At 41.4% G+C, this 12,902-nt stretch overlaps 1 protein-coding gene across 2 annotated transcripts in view; it reads right to left on the bottom strand.

Moving 5' to 3' along the window:
* The window catches only part of LOC310688622 (interleukin-6 receptor subunit beta-like), a 66,090-nt gene that overhangs the window by 4,550 nt on the left and 48,638 nt on the right, over positions 1-12,902 (bottom strand). For both annotated transcript variants that reach the window (XM_083465269.1, XM_083465270.1), the window contains 10 exons: positions 11,303-11,442; positions 10,356-10,497; positions 10,151-10,233; positions 9,119-9,335; positions 8,591-8,746; positions 6,639-6,758; positions 5,500-5,652; positions 4,571-4,714; positions 3,475-3,571; positions 1,357-1,438 (listed from right to left, as the gene is read on the bottom strand). In XM_083465269.1, the coding sequence (XP_083321395.1) occupies positions 1,357-1,438; positions 3,475-3,571; positions 4,571-4,714; positions 5,500-5,652; positions 6,639-6,758; positions 8,591-8,746; positions 9,119-9,335; positions 10,151-10,233; positions 10,356-10,497; positions 11,303-11,442 (1,334 nt within the window). The remainder of the gene's footprint in view (positions 1-1,356; positions 1,439-3,474; positions 3,572-4,570; positions 4,715-5,499; positions 5,653-6,638; positions 6,759-8,590; positions 8,747-9,118; positions 9,336-10,150; positions 10,234-10,355; positions 10,498-11,302; positions 11,443-12,902) is intronic.

Below are 12,902 nucleotides of genomic sequence, written 5' to 3'. Positions count from 1 at the left end.
CTGCACATAAAACAGTTGAAACATAAGACAATGCATAGTCTTGTTACGGTTTTGTTTGGTTCCTTACTATGACCCCAGTTGAAAAGTGCACTAAATGGTAAATGAATTCTTTCATATCAAAGTTAAATTTAATGAAAAGCATTTTCATATGATGAAAATGACCTGACTACCTACTGGTATTACTCTTATATGGTTATACCATGGGTAGGCAAACTAAGGCCCAGGGGCCGGATCCAGCCCAATCGCTTTCTAAATCCGGCCTGCAGATGGTCCGGGAATAAGTGTGTTTTTACATGAGTAGAATGTGTGCTTTTATTTAAAATGCATCTCTGAGTTATTTGTGGGGCATAGGAATTTGTTCATCCCCCCCCCAAAAAAATATAGTCTGCCCCCCCCCAATGTTCTGAGGGACAGTGGACCGGCCCCCTGCTGAAAAGGTTTGCTGACCCCTGGGTTATACCATTCACCCATACATAACAGAATTTTCCAGTAGGGACTAGGTGAGCTCATTCACTCCCTATATAGTGTACTATATTAAGCAAACTGAATTAATCTTCCATTGTCCCCTTCAATGCAGCCTAGGTTTCGCCTTCCCTTTCTTGTTGGCTAATAATAATAATAATAATAATTTATTATTTATACCCCACCCATCTGGCTGAGTTTCCCCCGCCACTCTGGGCGGCTCCCAATCAAGTATTAAAAACAGTACAGCAGAGCTGGCTAGAACCATTTTAACTTGCAGTGTTTGCATAAAATCAGATGTCAAAGTGCAAGAGACAACATATACAATTTTTCTTTTTTAAAAATGTAGGCTTTTATATACCGATTAAATAAACTCAGCAGATAAAAAGCTGCAAATGAATAGTTCAGCTATAATTGCTTTGGGCAATGGCGCATGGGTTAGGAATCAACCCTTATGTGAAAATGACCCCAGCATGCTGGTATTTTCCTGCATTTATTATAGCCTTTCTCTGTGTGTACTGCTGTAGGTGACTGCATGGGAAAATCAAATTTATGATCCAGAAATAAAAACACAATAAAAGCCCTGCTGGATGAAAGGCCCATCTAGTCAAGCATTCTGCTCTCACGGTGCCCAACCAGGTCCCTATAGGAGGCCAATTCAGTGGGCAGAGATCCCTAGCAACTAGGGTTTAGAGACATGCTATCTCTAAAAGCAGATGGGTCCTGATGATGTCACACTTGTCTGATGTTTGATTGCATTATAACTGTGGTTTTAATAGCAACCTCTTTTTTTTCTTTTCTTTTTTACCTCTTTACCTTACCTACAACAGAAACATGCAGAGAAGTAGGTAGTAATAAATGGTAATGTAACGCTTCAAAACAGTATTTGCATACCACTGGTGTGGTTCTCTCCATACTTAGCAGAGCAGTGCTATATTTTGGATTTGGTACAGCTGGCCAACATAGCTTTCTTGATCTGCAAGGACAAATTTTGTTTAAGCTTGTAAGAGCATAGTCATTTATTAACATCTTAAAAGTTGCCCAAGCTCCATTCTGACGTCTATATTGGTCAGATACTTAACGTTCACCCACGTCTTTGCTGGTCATCAATGCACCCTGTTGCTTGGCTACTGTTTTTACTGTGTTAAAGTTTAAATAATTGTTTTCATTGTGTTGGTATTTACAAACTGTAAACCACTCTGGGATTTTTGATGAAAGGCAGTTTAGAAATGTTTGAAAGAAAGGGGAGTGAGTTGGCAGAAATGGGGTCAACAACAACCTTTCTGCAACATTTTTGTGTGGTGCCCTGAACAGTTGAAAGACCAAGTGCCAAGGGGCAGTTTTAACTGCTTTGGGTAACCATTTACGTGGTGGGTGGGTTTTGGAAAAGAAACCCAAAGGGAACAGGAAAACACAGTTCTCAAGCTTGAAGGAGAAAACAGAGTAATTCCCAAATAATCACTCAGAACAAAAGAATATTCCCCTTGTCAGGCAGAAAAATCCTATGAGATGAGGGAGAGGATCCATGACGGGGTTATTGCTCCTTCCTAAGCTCTGCTGGCTTTTTAGCTTCCTATCCCTCTCTGCTTTTTCCATCTAAAAAGTTTAAAAAATAAAGGGAGAGAGTATGATGTCCAGGGAAGAAGGAAACTTTGGGTTCAGCAGAATCAAATCCTCCCCTGACCAGCCATAGAATGGTAAAGGGCAGTGAGGAGAACGGACCACCCCTACCCAATGATTGCCTTTTCCACCCACAAAGAGCTGGACCTACTGTTTCCTATAATGCTCTCCAAGACTGCACCCTAAATAGTCAGTTCTCTTTATATATTATAGCTCTTTTCTTTACAGAGTTACACACATTTTAAAAAGGCAGGTAGTTATCTTCTCTATTGTTCACTAAGGAGTAAAACCTACTTCTGGTTTCCAGTGTTCCAGCCAAAGAGTACAAAGATCCTGGGAACTATTATTTTATTTATTTATTTCATAAATTGAGGCAGGGGAAACACAACCATACTTCAAAACATGCAATAGTTAAAATAGTAAAACAGATTAAAACTACACTCAGTTAATAAGCCTGTCCCTTGGGCATGTATTTATTATAAATGTTCTTTAAATGTTCTTAAAAAAAAAAGCTTTCAGTAAACTATTTTTAAAAATATTTTAAACGCATCAGATGATTTGCTCTTTCAGACCTGAATCTCCAGACCAAAGGTTGTCCTCAGCAAATAATTTACTCCTATCTGTCACAATATGGTGATTTTCACGGATAAACTTGCACATTTCATGGCCTTAAGGAATTGGCAGTTTATAATTTGCTAATGCCAAGTGCTTTAGAGTCTTTATATTTCTCACAAACAATCCTGTATTGTAGGTCACTGTTACTTTTTGGTCAGTGTTCTGTTTTTGTTTTTTATTTATTAAATTTGTATATTGCCTTATACCCATAGATCTCAGGGTGGTTTCATAGAAGGGAAACGTAATGAGAGTGAACTGACAGAGGTTTAGTAGATGACTCCCTGGAAGACCTGCTCCAACTCTCTAACCACCAGACAATATTGGCTCTAACCATGTTGCCTACTTGTGCTTAATAAATAATATAAGGTAAAGGGACCCCTGACCATTAGGTCCAGTTGTGACCGACTCTGGGGTTGCGGCGCTCATCTTGCTTTATTGGCCGAGGGAACCAGCGTTTGTCCGCAAACAGCTTCTGGGTCATGTGGCCAGCATGACTAAGCTGCTTCTGGCGAACCAGAGCAGCGCACGGAAACGCCGTTTACCTTCCCGCCGGAGCGGTACCTATTTATCTTCTTGCACTTTGATGTGCTTTCGAACTGCTAGATGGGCAGGAGCAGGGACCGAACAACGGGAGCTCACCCCGTTGTGGGGATTCAAACTGCCGACCTTCTGATCGGCAAGTCCTAGGTTCTGTGGCTTAGACCACAGCGCCACCCGTGCCTCCCTTAATAAGTAATATAGGCTGGATGAAAATATGCAAGGCAAGGAAACTCTTACCTTTTAAGTATCAGGGAACAAAGCATGGCAATGGCAGCCATGGTCACCATGAGGCCAAGGCAGAGGCCAGCCACACTTCCTTCAAATTCCCCAGGATCTGATGATTGGAATGTTCAGAACACTTGTTTAGATTACGTACTGGAAAACAGCTTAACGAATATCATTTGACAATTGAACCATTTGCACAGAGGGCTAATGGAACCTCCTTTACAATTTTCAAGGAGGCCTCTAGAGAGATGTCAAGCTAAATTTTGCAGCGTGAAGTGCTTCTGTTCAGTGTTCTAGCTATCCCACTCTAGCCAGCCAGCATCCTTTGGCCTCTGAGCACACCCAGTTTTTACTGGGCTGTTTTGGGGGGTCTCTCCCTTTGGATTCCTCCCTCTCTTGCGTGCGATGCTATTTTTGGATACAGAACTAACGGAACTCACAGCCTGAACAGTGGAAACAGAGGAGATTATAAATATGTCCTCTAGCTAGAAAGCTTTTCAGGGTCAACTTCCCTCTGTCAGAATAAATGCCTATTCCTTTCCATCTCATATTGTGTCCTAGTCAATTAAAAACGAAGAAGAAACATTTTCCAAGGGATCCATTTGTGCTGAATGGGGGCTTATGCTTATTATGACCACACCTGCCTGACTCTTGTTTGTGGCTGCTGTGGCTATAAATCCAATGGGTGCAGCTCTTATTTCCTCCAGACTAAAATTGAGGGTATATACTAATAGGAACGCATAAATAAATGCAGTACTTCCCCATACAAATAATTCAGGTAGAAATGGAAGGACTGACTACTCCAGTGGTCATCTAGGCTGAGGTGAGTGACATTTCTGCTTATGTTATATGGGGACACCTATTTGTTCTGCTGACACCCCCACCCCCACCAGCCCTCTGTGCCACATCCTAATCTCAGTCCTTGGGAGTTGCTTTGGGAATGGGACAGAGAGCTTAAGTGCTCAGCAAAAATGGGTGCCCCAGTATTCATGAGAGGAAGTGGGATTAGATGCCACCTACTGCTTTAATTGTTTGACACTGTTATGTATCCTGGCAATATCTATATTGAAAAATAAAAATAAACAAATTCTTAAAACCTTCGCAATACCATATTTCAGGGTAGTAAAAATTTGTGGCTGGCTTTGAGCTCCTTCTCCCTTACTGGTGAGTCCTGAGGTCTGCACTCTATAAAGAGTTTTTGCCGCAAGTCCCGTCATGAGGTACTGCTGAGTTGAAGGACCGACAGTAACAGCTGCAACACAAGAGGGAAGAAATCAAAATGCTATGACAGATCATGAGTCCAATATAAGAGTTCAATACCTCTGTATAGATATATACAGAATTTATCCCAGTGCAGGCCCTGAGATCATCTGTAGGAGCATCACTGGTTTTTCCCATGAGTTGGTGAGGCTCATTTGAGATAGACATGAACTGAGCCTCATAGACCAAGCCCTGTTGAATGCTCTTCCAATAGAAATTCAGCAAGCACCTTCTATGTTGACCTTTAAACGTTTGCTGAAAGCACTTCTTTCCCACCAGGCTTCTGCAATTAAACACTTTCTATAATAGTTAGTTGTTCTGACTATCGGAGAAAGAACGTTCTCAGTATGGATCTTGTTGTCCCTGCCATGAACTCAGCAGGGAACCTTAGGAAAGCCACACTCTCTCAGCCTCAAGTCTGCATCTGCAATATGGAAATGAGAGTACATGATCTGCTTTACAGGATTGTTGTGACATTTCTCTGAAGAAATAGAGGAAGTGCTTTGAGCATTCAAAGGTGCCATGGTAAATGTGTTGTTGTTGATAGATAAAGGAGTCTTGGTGACTGAAATTATATCAGTTTTGGCATTTTTTTACTCTGATCCAGTGATGGGAAAGTTGTCATTCTTCAGATATTATTGGACTACAACTCCCATCAGCCACAGCCATGTGCAATTTCCTCTGACATTTTTCAATTTAGAAACAAAATGCTGCCTTTGAGTGTGAACTAGATGACGAATCTTTCAATGATAACGTCCAGGCAACAAAGTGACCTACCCACAGAGAGGTTTTTCAAGATTTCGGTGTAGCGAATTCTGTAACCCAGAAGGAATCCTAAGCACTCTTCTGTAGGTATGGCATCCCATTTCACAACAGCTGACTGCTTCGTCACAACTGGAACGGTTACATTAGCTGGACCTTTTTTGGGAACTTAAAAGAGAGTCTCCAAATTAGTTGAGGGTTTTTTTTCTCCCAAACTAACTTTCCTCAGCTAGTTTTATGCATTTGCTGCCCTCTTGGACTTACCCACTGACTGGTGGTCACCAAGGCTTTGGTCTGCCCCAAATGCATGAATCATAGTGGTCAGACTATCCCTGTGCAAGAATGGCCATAGTTGGTATCCCAGCTGTGGGTAGTAAAAGGCACACCTAGCCACTGAGGTTACCTGGGCCTCCAGTGTTGAAGATGTCTCCAGGGGCATCCCCAAACTATGAACATAATCTTTCAGAGGGAGTGCAACCCCGTTCAGAACAACTGACTGGCCCATCTCCTAGACATGGGAGCCACCCACCCACCCACAGCGCCTGCATTTCCCCAGGGTTCAAGATCCGTTTACTGGCCAACATGCAGTCCACCACTATGTCCAGATCATGCAACAATAAACCATGATTTATTGTGATGTCCACACTTATTCACAGTGAGAAAGCATATGCAAACTCCCATTTCCAACATTCCAAAATTCCTGCCAGAGTTCTGATGCAGCAGAACTGAAGGAATATCAGGATGTTTGAAAAAGAATAGAGCAGAATAATGTTTTATGGAAACGTGGGGGGGGGGGAGGAATATAAATAAAATAATTGAATAATAATTGAATTATTAAATAATGATTAAATTGGGGAACTAACTTCATCAAATGCCCCAAACAAGTCCATTATAGTGTGGAGTATACACTTACATCAGGGTAGTTAACATGGCTCTCTCCAGGTGTTTTGGACTACAGTTCCCACAAGACCCAGCCAACATGGCCAATGGTCATGGGTGATGGGAGTTGTAGTCCACAACATCTGGAGGGCAACATGTTGGTTACACCTGCCTTAGGTTAGTGTCCACTCATTGCAGTAGAACCCTTATGAGTACTTATTAAAAGTTGGAATAGAAACAAGAAGAAATTATATTAGAAAAATACGAAGATATACCTCCTTCCACTGCATAGAAGTAAGTCCTGGCCAGCGTCCATTCACGCTTCATGAAATCCTCACACTGACAGTCAAATGCATGAAATGTTACTTTATATAACTTATACGGTTGGAGGCCATCTAGATGGTAGACACAGACATTGCCACTTGCAAATGTATAATTCATAACACAATTCTGCCACACGTAGACCTGAAACCCGGGAATCTAAGAAGACCGTGCACATGAATTTGTTGGATATACGTGCATTCCCATCCACCTTCAGATAATGTGAGTGTTCAGTTGTTTAAATCAGATGGCATTATATAGCAGATGGCCTTGCTTTTCAAAATATGCTAAGCTTGCTACATCTACAAGGTTGAGATGCTGTGGGGAAACGAAAATGACTTTACTCCTGATGGTTCAAGTATGGATTTTTCTTGTTCCGGAAGCTTTAAAAAAAGCAACCTGAAGGGGATGAACATGTAACAAAAGAAGGTCAAGGAAAACAGGGGATGAATAATTGATGGCAACCTCAGATCAGATGCCTTCCAAGGTACATTACGGCTAATCCCGATTGATCTGTTTGCTAGAATCACCTGTGCGATCCCTATCAATATGCAGAAAGAGAGTGCTGCAAAACGTCCCTGAATTAGAGGTTCTTTGCAGATAAATCAGATGGTCTTCGTATAACAAGCTAAGGAATTATTATTGGGCTTTGCAAGGACACATTTTCAGGAAGATGAGGAAAAGCTATCTAGCCTGTGACAGGACAGTAAGTACACTTCATGGCACTAGGTGGCTGTGGGCAAAGGGAATCTCCTCATCTATGTATATTGTTGTTCTGCTGTGTCTGAAATGTATAAATCTTTCCCCCATGGCTTGCTAATGAGCAGGCACAGTGTGGGGTTTTTGATATATATGTTGTTTTTCATCTAACCACTATTGATGGTACTTTTTTCTGAAACTGGAATTCGTTGTTAGTGGCTGGGATGATGAAAAGGGAAAGCAGGACAGAGCAAGAAAGAAAACAAAAGTGAATAGTGACTGGATATCCTTTGGATTCATTGAGGTTTGTGCCTTTGGCTTTGGCATGGCATATTTGATCCAATACTATGCAGGATTTTAGTGCAAGCTTCACAGAAACAGAAGATGCACAGCAACTGCACTTGCTTTCTATTGTCCAGTTCTGTTTGAAAACTTGTTTCTAGACCTACAAAATTTGCCTGAAATCTGAAATCCTGCAAAGTCTGTTTGGGCTTGCTTGACAGATGGCTCTGGCAGTGCTTGTGTTTCTGGTTGTATTATAATGCCCTGGTTTTCTTGGTTAAAAGATAGCTAGCAATTTTGAAAATAAGATCTGCTGATCAAATTATAAATAGCCCAGGAAAGGAGATTCACATGTCAAATCAGGTTTCCAAGGCCATAAATGATGTTTGCTTTCAATGGGCTTAATCACACTGCACTCCACAGTGCACTGCTAGTGCAAATGAAGACACACACTGAGAATATGGAGGAAGTGGATAAGGAGAAGTTTGTTTCTCCTAATACTAGAACCTGGGGTTTTCCAACAAAGCTGAATGGTTCACCATTCAGGTCAGATGAAAAGTATTTTACAAAACACACAGTTAAATGATGGAATTTGCTACCATGAAACAGAGGATAAGGTTGGCAAAGTTATTATGTCTATGTAGGTGTCAGACGTACAGTGCCTCTTAATACAAGATGCTGGGGAATATAAGTCTGAGAATGCTATTCTGCTCATGTCTGTCCCATAGCCACCTGTGAGAACAAAATGGGTCTTTGGTCTGATCCAGAATCGCCCCTCCTACGTTGTTATCCTGGTTCATGAACTGTTCAACAAGATCAGAACCCAAGTGAAGTAGTTAACAGATTATTTATGTCTGATTATTTTAAGTGTCTAGAAGCAAACAATGAAACCTGCTTGTCAGTTTTATAGAAATTGATTTAATACCTAGTCGTATCTCATTTTTCCAAGTAGAAACATGAATCTTCATGTCTTCTAATCCAGTGCCCCAGTCGATCACAATGCAATCTGAACTGTGTTTTAGATCCCAGGTGATAACAGAATAATTTTGCTGATTTGATAGGTTGAACTGGCCACGTAAATCTGCAATGGGAAAGGAAACTATTAAAAATAACAGAGCATTAAGAAAACCCAACCCCCTCTTGTACGAGCATCTCGACACATGTACTTGGGAGTCCACTGGCATGTAAACACTATTTCATCTTAGTTTCAGCATCACATGATGTCCACAATTGGCACAATTAAGTGCCCTCAAGCTGCTGCTTCAAATGGGCTTAAGCACACTGAAACCAGCCCTGCATTGTGTCCTTAGTGAGTTCAGACAGATACTTAAGTCAGATAGAAATAGTGTAACAAGCAAACACATTGATTGAAATCGACTTATGCTGCTTCAAAACTCAAAAAAGGGAAGTTTGATTCTTCACCATATTTTCTTTAGACAGAAAAATACTCTACCTGTAGCTTTTACAGTGATATCTGGAACCAGGTATGTTAGTGGAGGGGATTCTCCTGCTTCATTGTAGGCAAAGATTTTGATTCTGTAATAAGCCATGGAGAGATTCAGATGCACCCAGTTCTCTGTTATGCTGAGGTATGTCCGTACGTGGCGGCAATAGTGGGGTATTCTTTCGACGCTTATATTGTAACCAATGGTATTCCTGCTTTGTGTTGTCTAATATAAGCAAATATGAACATTAACAGTTGTTATGCACCAGAAATGAAATGAGATGAAATATTTCAGGCACAGTGAAAGCTGCAACCCATACCAAACTAAATTATAAAAGCATAAATTTTTGATGATAGATATAATTCTAGTATCAATTTTATCTCTGTATATATTTTCTTGTCTGTTTTGTAAATATCACATAACAGCCTTCATTATTACTGACTCTTACTATGGCTTGGTTCAGATGTAATGTTTGTTGACCAACCAACCAACCAACCAACCAACCAACCGTGTGCCTATGCAGTCCTCTGGACTCCTTCATTCCCTTCTCTCAAGCCTTAACTCAATACACCTTGGTCTGTTGAACCAGTTTCCCAGATATCCGAACTAGGAAACTATGGTTTGACCAATCTTACTTGGCACTGCTCAAACTAATTTCTAATTCAGACATCATAGGAAACACTGGTTAAATAAACCAGAAAGTACTGAGACAAGGCACATGATGATTTGTTGGACTGGATCATCCCATCTGACCTGGCTCTTCGTCATTTATGTAGCCACAATACAGAGTAGCTGTTTGTTAGTTACATTGGTTTCACGAATTTAACATACTTTTCAAATATGTCCAAACTATGATATAGTAGACAGAATTTTGAAAGTGGAGTTAAAATCTCTGCTGAGCAATGATGTTGCCTGGCTGTCTCTGGGCTACTCAACACCCCTGTCTATTCTAGCTGATAGGATCGTTGTAAGGATATAAGTGGATGGGGCTTTGCCTGAGCTCCAAGGAAGAAGAGTAGCATAAAAATATAATACATTACCTTCCATTTAAGAAAGATACTTATTTTTCCATGTGCTATCTTTTCAGTTGCATTTTCCACAATGGTTGGCTTTTCAGTAAGCTCTGGTAAATAACAACATGGGAAATTTAAACCCAGTAGCATATTTACAGTCAGAATTTCATTCTTAAACAAAGCCAAACAACTGAAATACACCCATGATTAAATTAATATGCATGGCACTTACTATATGGGATCATAATTTCTTCACTCCAAGCACAAACAGAACAACTTTTACCAGGGGGTTTACATCTGAGGCGAGCAACATATGATGATGATATATTTACGCTGAAGATAGTTGCATTAAAGATCCCATTCTCTATAGGAACCTGCAAATAAGCACAATTAATAATTCTCAGATTATCTGCTGGAGTTCTTCCCAAAGGCCAGATGCCTTAATTAAAATGACAATCAGTGTTTAGCAGGGCAGTGCCAATGGGATAGGAAGGAGATGTCCGGGGTTATGAAATCCAGGCTGAATAACACTACACATGCTTTGCAACCTCTTCTTAAATTCCTTCATTAGAGAGGAGTATCCCAAACCCTTCAATTAATCCCTATGCAGCTGGAGGCATATCAAAGGCACTGTAAGAATTAGTTGTAAATCCAGCAACCAAAGCAATAATTGAGCAAAATAAAAAACTGACACAGTTTGTACAAAAGGCCAGCATCATAAATTTGACACCTGAATTTAACCACTGAAACATGAGCAGTAAGAACAGTAAAAGTAGAAACAGTAAAAGGAAGAAAGCCACTGCAACATTTTAATTCGGCAACATTGAAAGTGCAGCAGAAACTCAGGGGGAAGTCAGTGCTAAGATTTTTCTGATAGTGAAGAACAAAATAAGAGTTGTGCAGGATCTGGCCAAAGGCCTATTTAGTCCAGTATTCTGTTCTCACAGTGGCCAAACTAGATGCGCACAAGAATAGGGTTGCCATATTTCAAAAAGAAAAAACCAGGACATCCAGAAAGTTGTTGACTTTTTTACGGAAGACCCCCAAATTGTTGCACTTTTTAAAAAGAAAACACGAAAGTTGTTGAGATCCTGGCAAAGTCTGGGAAAATCCGGACATATGGCAGCCCATATTAGCCCATAAGAAGCTTTCTAATACAGATCTTATTGATTTACATACTGATATCCAGGATGAGGTTGCTTGCATTTCTTCCTTGTATTGAAGTTCATACTGTAGTACATCTCTTGGTGAGTCCCACATAATTATTAGTTTGTGGAGCAACTGATAAGCTCTTATTCTGAAGGGTGAAGGACATTTCTCTAAAATGCAAAAACAAAACAACCAAATAGAAAATAATTTGCATGCAGTTTCTCCTAGTCACAGGGTGCATCCACACTCATAGGCGCCGACTCCATGGGGCCTGAGGGGGCTCGAGCCCCCTCAAAAAATTTTTTGGGGGGGCTCAGCCCCCCCAATAATTTCGGGCGCCCTTCCAGCAGAGCGCCGCTGCCGTCCCTCGCCAGCCAGCCAGCCAGCCAGCCGCGCGCCCTAGTCTGAGAGCCCCGGCCGTCCCCCGCGAGATTAGGGAATCCCCGGGGGCGGGGGCTCCTGCCTCGCTGCTTCGTTTCAGCTCCCGCGAGAACAGGGGAATCCCGACTGGCCACACCTCCCAGCCAGCCAATCGGCTGGCTGGGGGGCGTGGCTTGCCCTATTTGGGGCCGGAGCCACTTTATTTGCATATTCATGAGCTTATTTATTATTCATGAGCTTTCCCGGCCCCCCCCCCAATATTTTTTCTAAGTCCGCGTCCCTGTCCACACTTGGCATTTAATGTGGAATTGCCATGCTTTGTTCACTTTTAATGGGGCACTCACACAACACCATAATCTGATCATAAGCAGACCGTATTCTCCCTGGGGTTCTTCCACCTTTTTTAAGACCACAGAAAGTCTGGCACTTTTCAGAACAGAAAAAGAATATAATTTCAGCAGCTGCAGCTGCACTTAGAGGTTTTTATTCCATTTTTCCATCTTTTTTAAAAGGGCAGGGTTTCAGAACACATTCACTATTACCTTAGCAGTGGGCACCATTTTATCACACTTTGTTGTTGTTGGCATTCATCTGTCTCGAGAGACAATGCAGTGCGCTTCTAGGGGTGAAGTCAAAATGCTGCATAAACAGCTTCAAAGTGACTTCTCTGGGGGGCAAGCCTGGGCAGTATGTCTGGAAGACCTGGGTTGCCCAGATGACAAGACCCCTCTTGGCCTCACTGGTGTGGTCCAAAGGAAAGCAGAGCAATACGTTTGGCACCATTTGGGCTGCACATAGCTGTCAACCTTCCCGTTTTTGTGGGAAATTCCCTTATTCTAGCGGCGTTTCCCACTGCTTCCCGCTGCTAACCCCGGATTGTTAGATATCTCGTAGACTGTCCCCAGGACAGCTGAGGCTGCTGATCCCTAATTTTCGAGGCTGCTGATCCCTTATTTTCAAATCTGAAAGTAGACAGCTATGGAGCTGCAGGAGTTACAGTATAAGATGCCCTAGCAGATGCTATAATGGGGTTGCCTTAAAATTAGCATTGTGGTATAATAAAAACAAATAGTTAATAATAATAAAAAAATTATACCCCACCCAACAAAATATTTAAAAAGATAAAATATCAAACATTAAAAACTTCCCTAAACAGGGCAGCCTTCAGATGTCTTCTAAAAGTAGAATATAGTTGTTTATTTCCTTGACATCTGATGGGAGGGCGTTCCACAGGGATCTATACCTGAGG

Source organism: Podarcis liolepis (genome assembly GCF_965112155.1).
Source record: "Podarcis liolepis genome assembly, chromosome: 11".
Lineage (NCBI taxonomy): Eukaryota > Metazoa > Chordata > Lepidosauria > Squamata > Lacertidae > Podarcis > Podarcis liolepis.
Note: the sequence above shows the minus strand (reverse complement) of the source record. Positions and strands in the feature narration are given on the sequence as shown.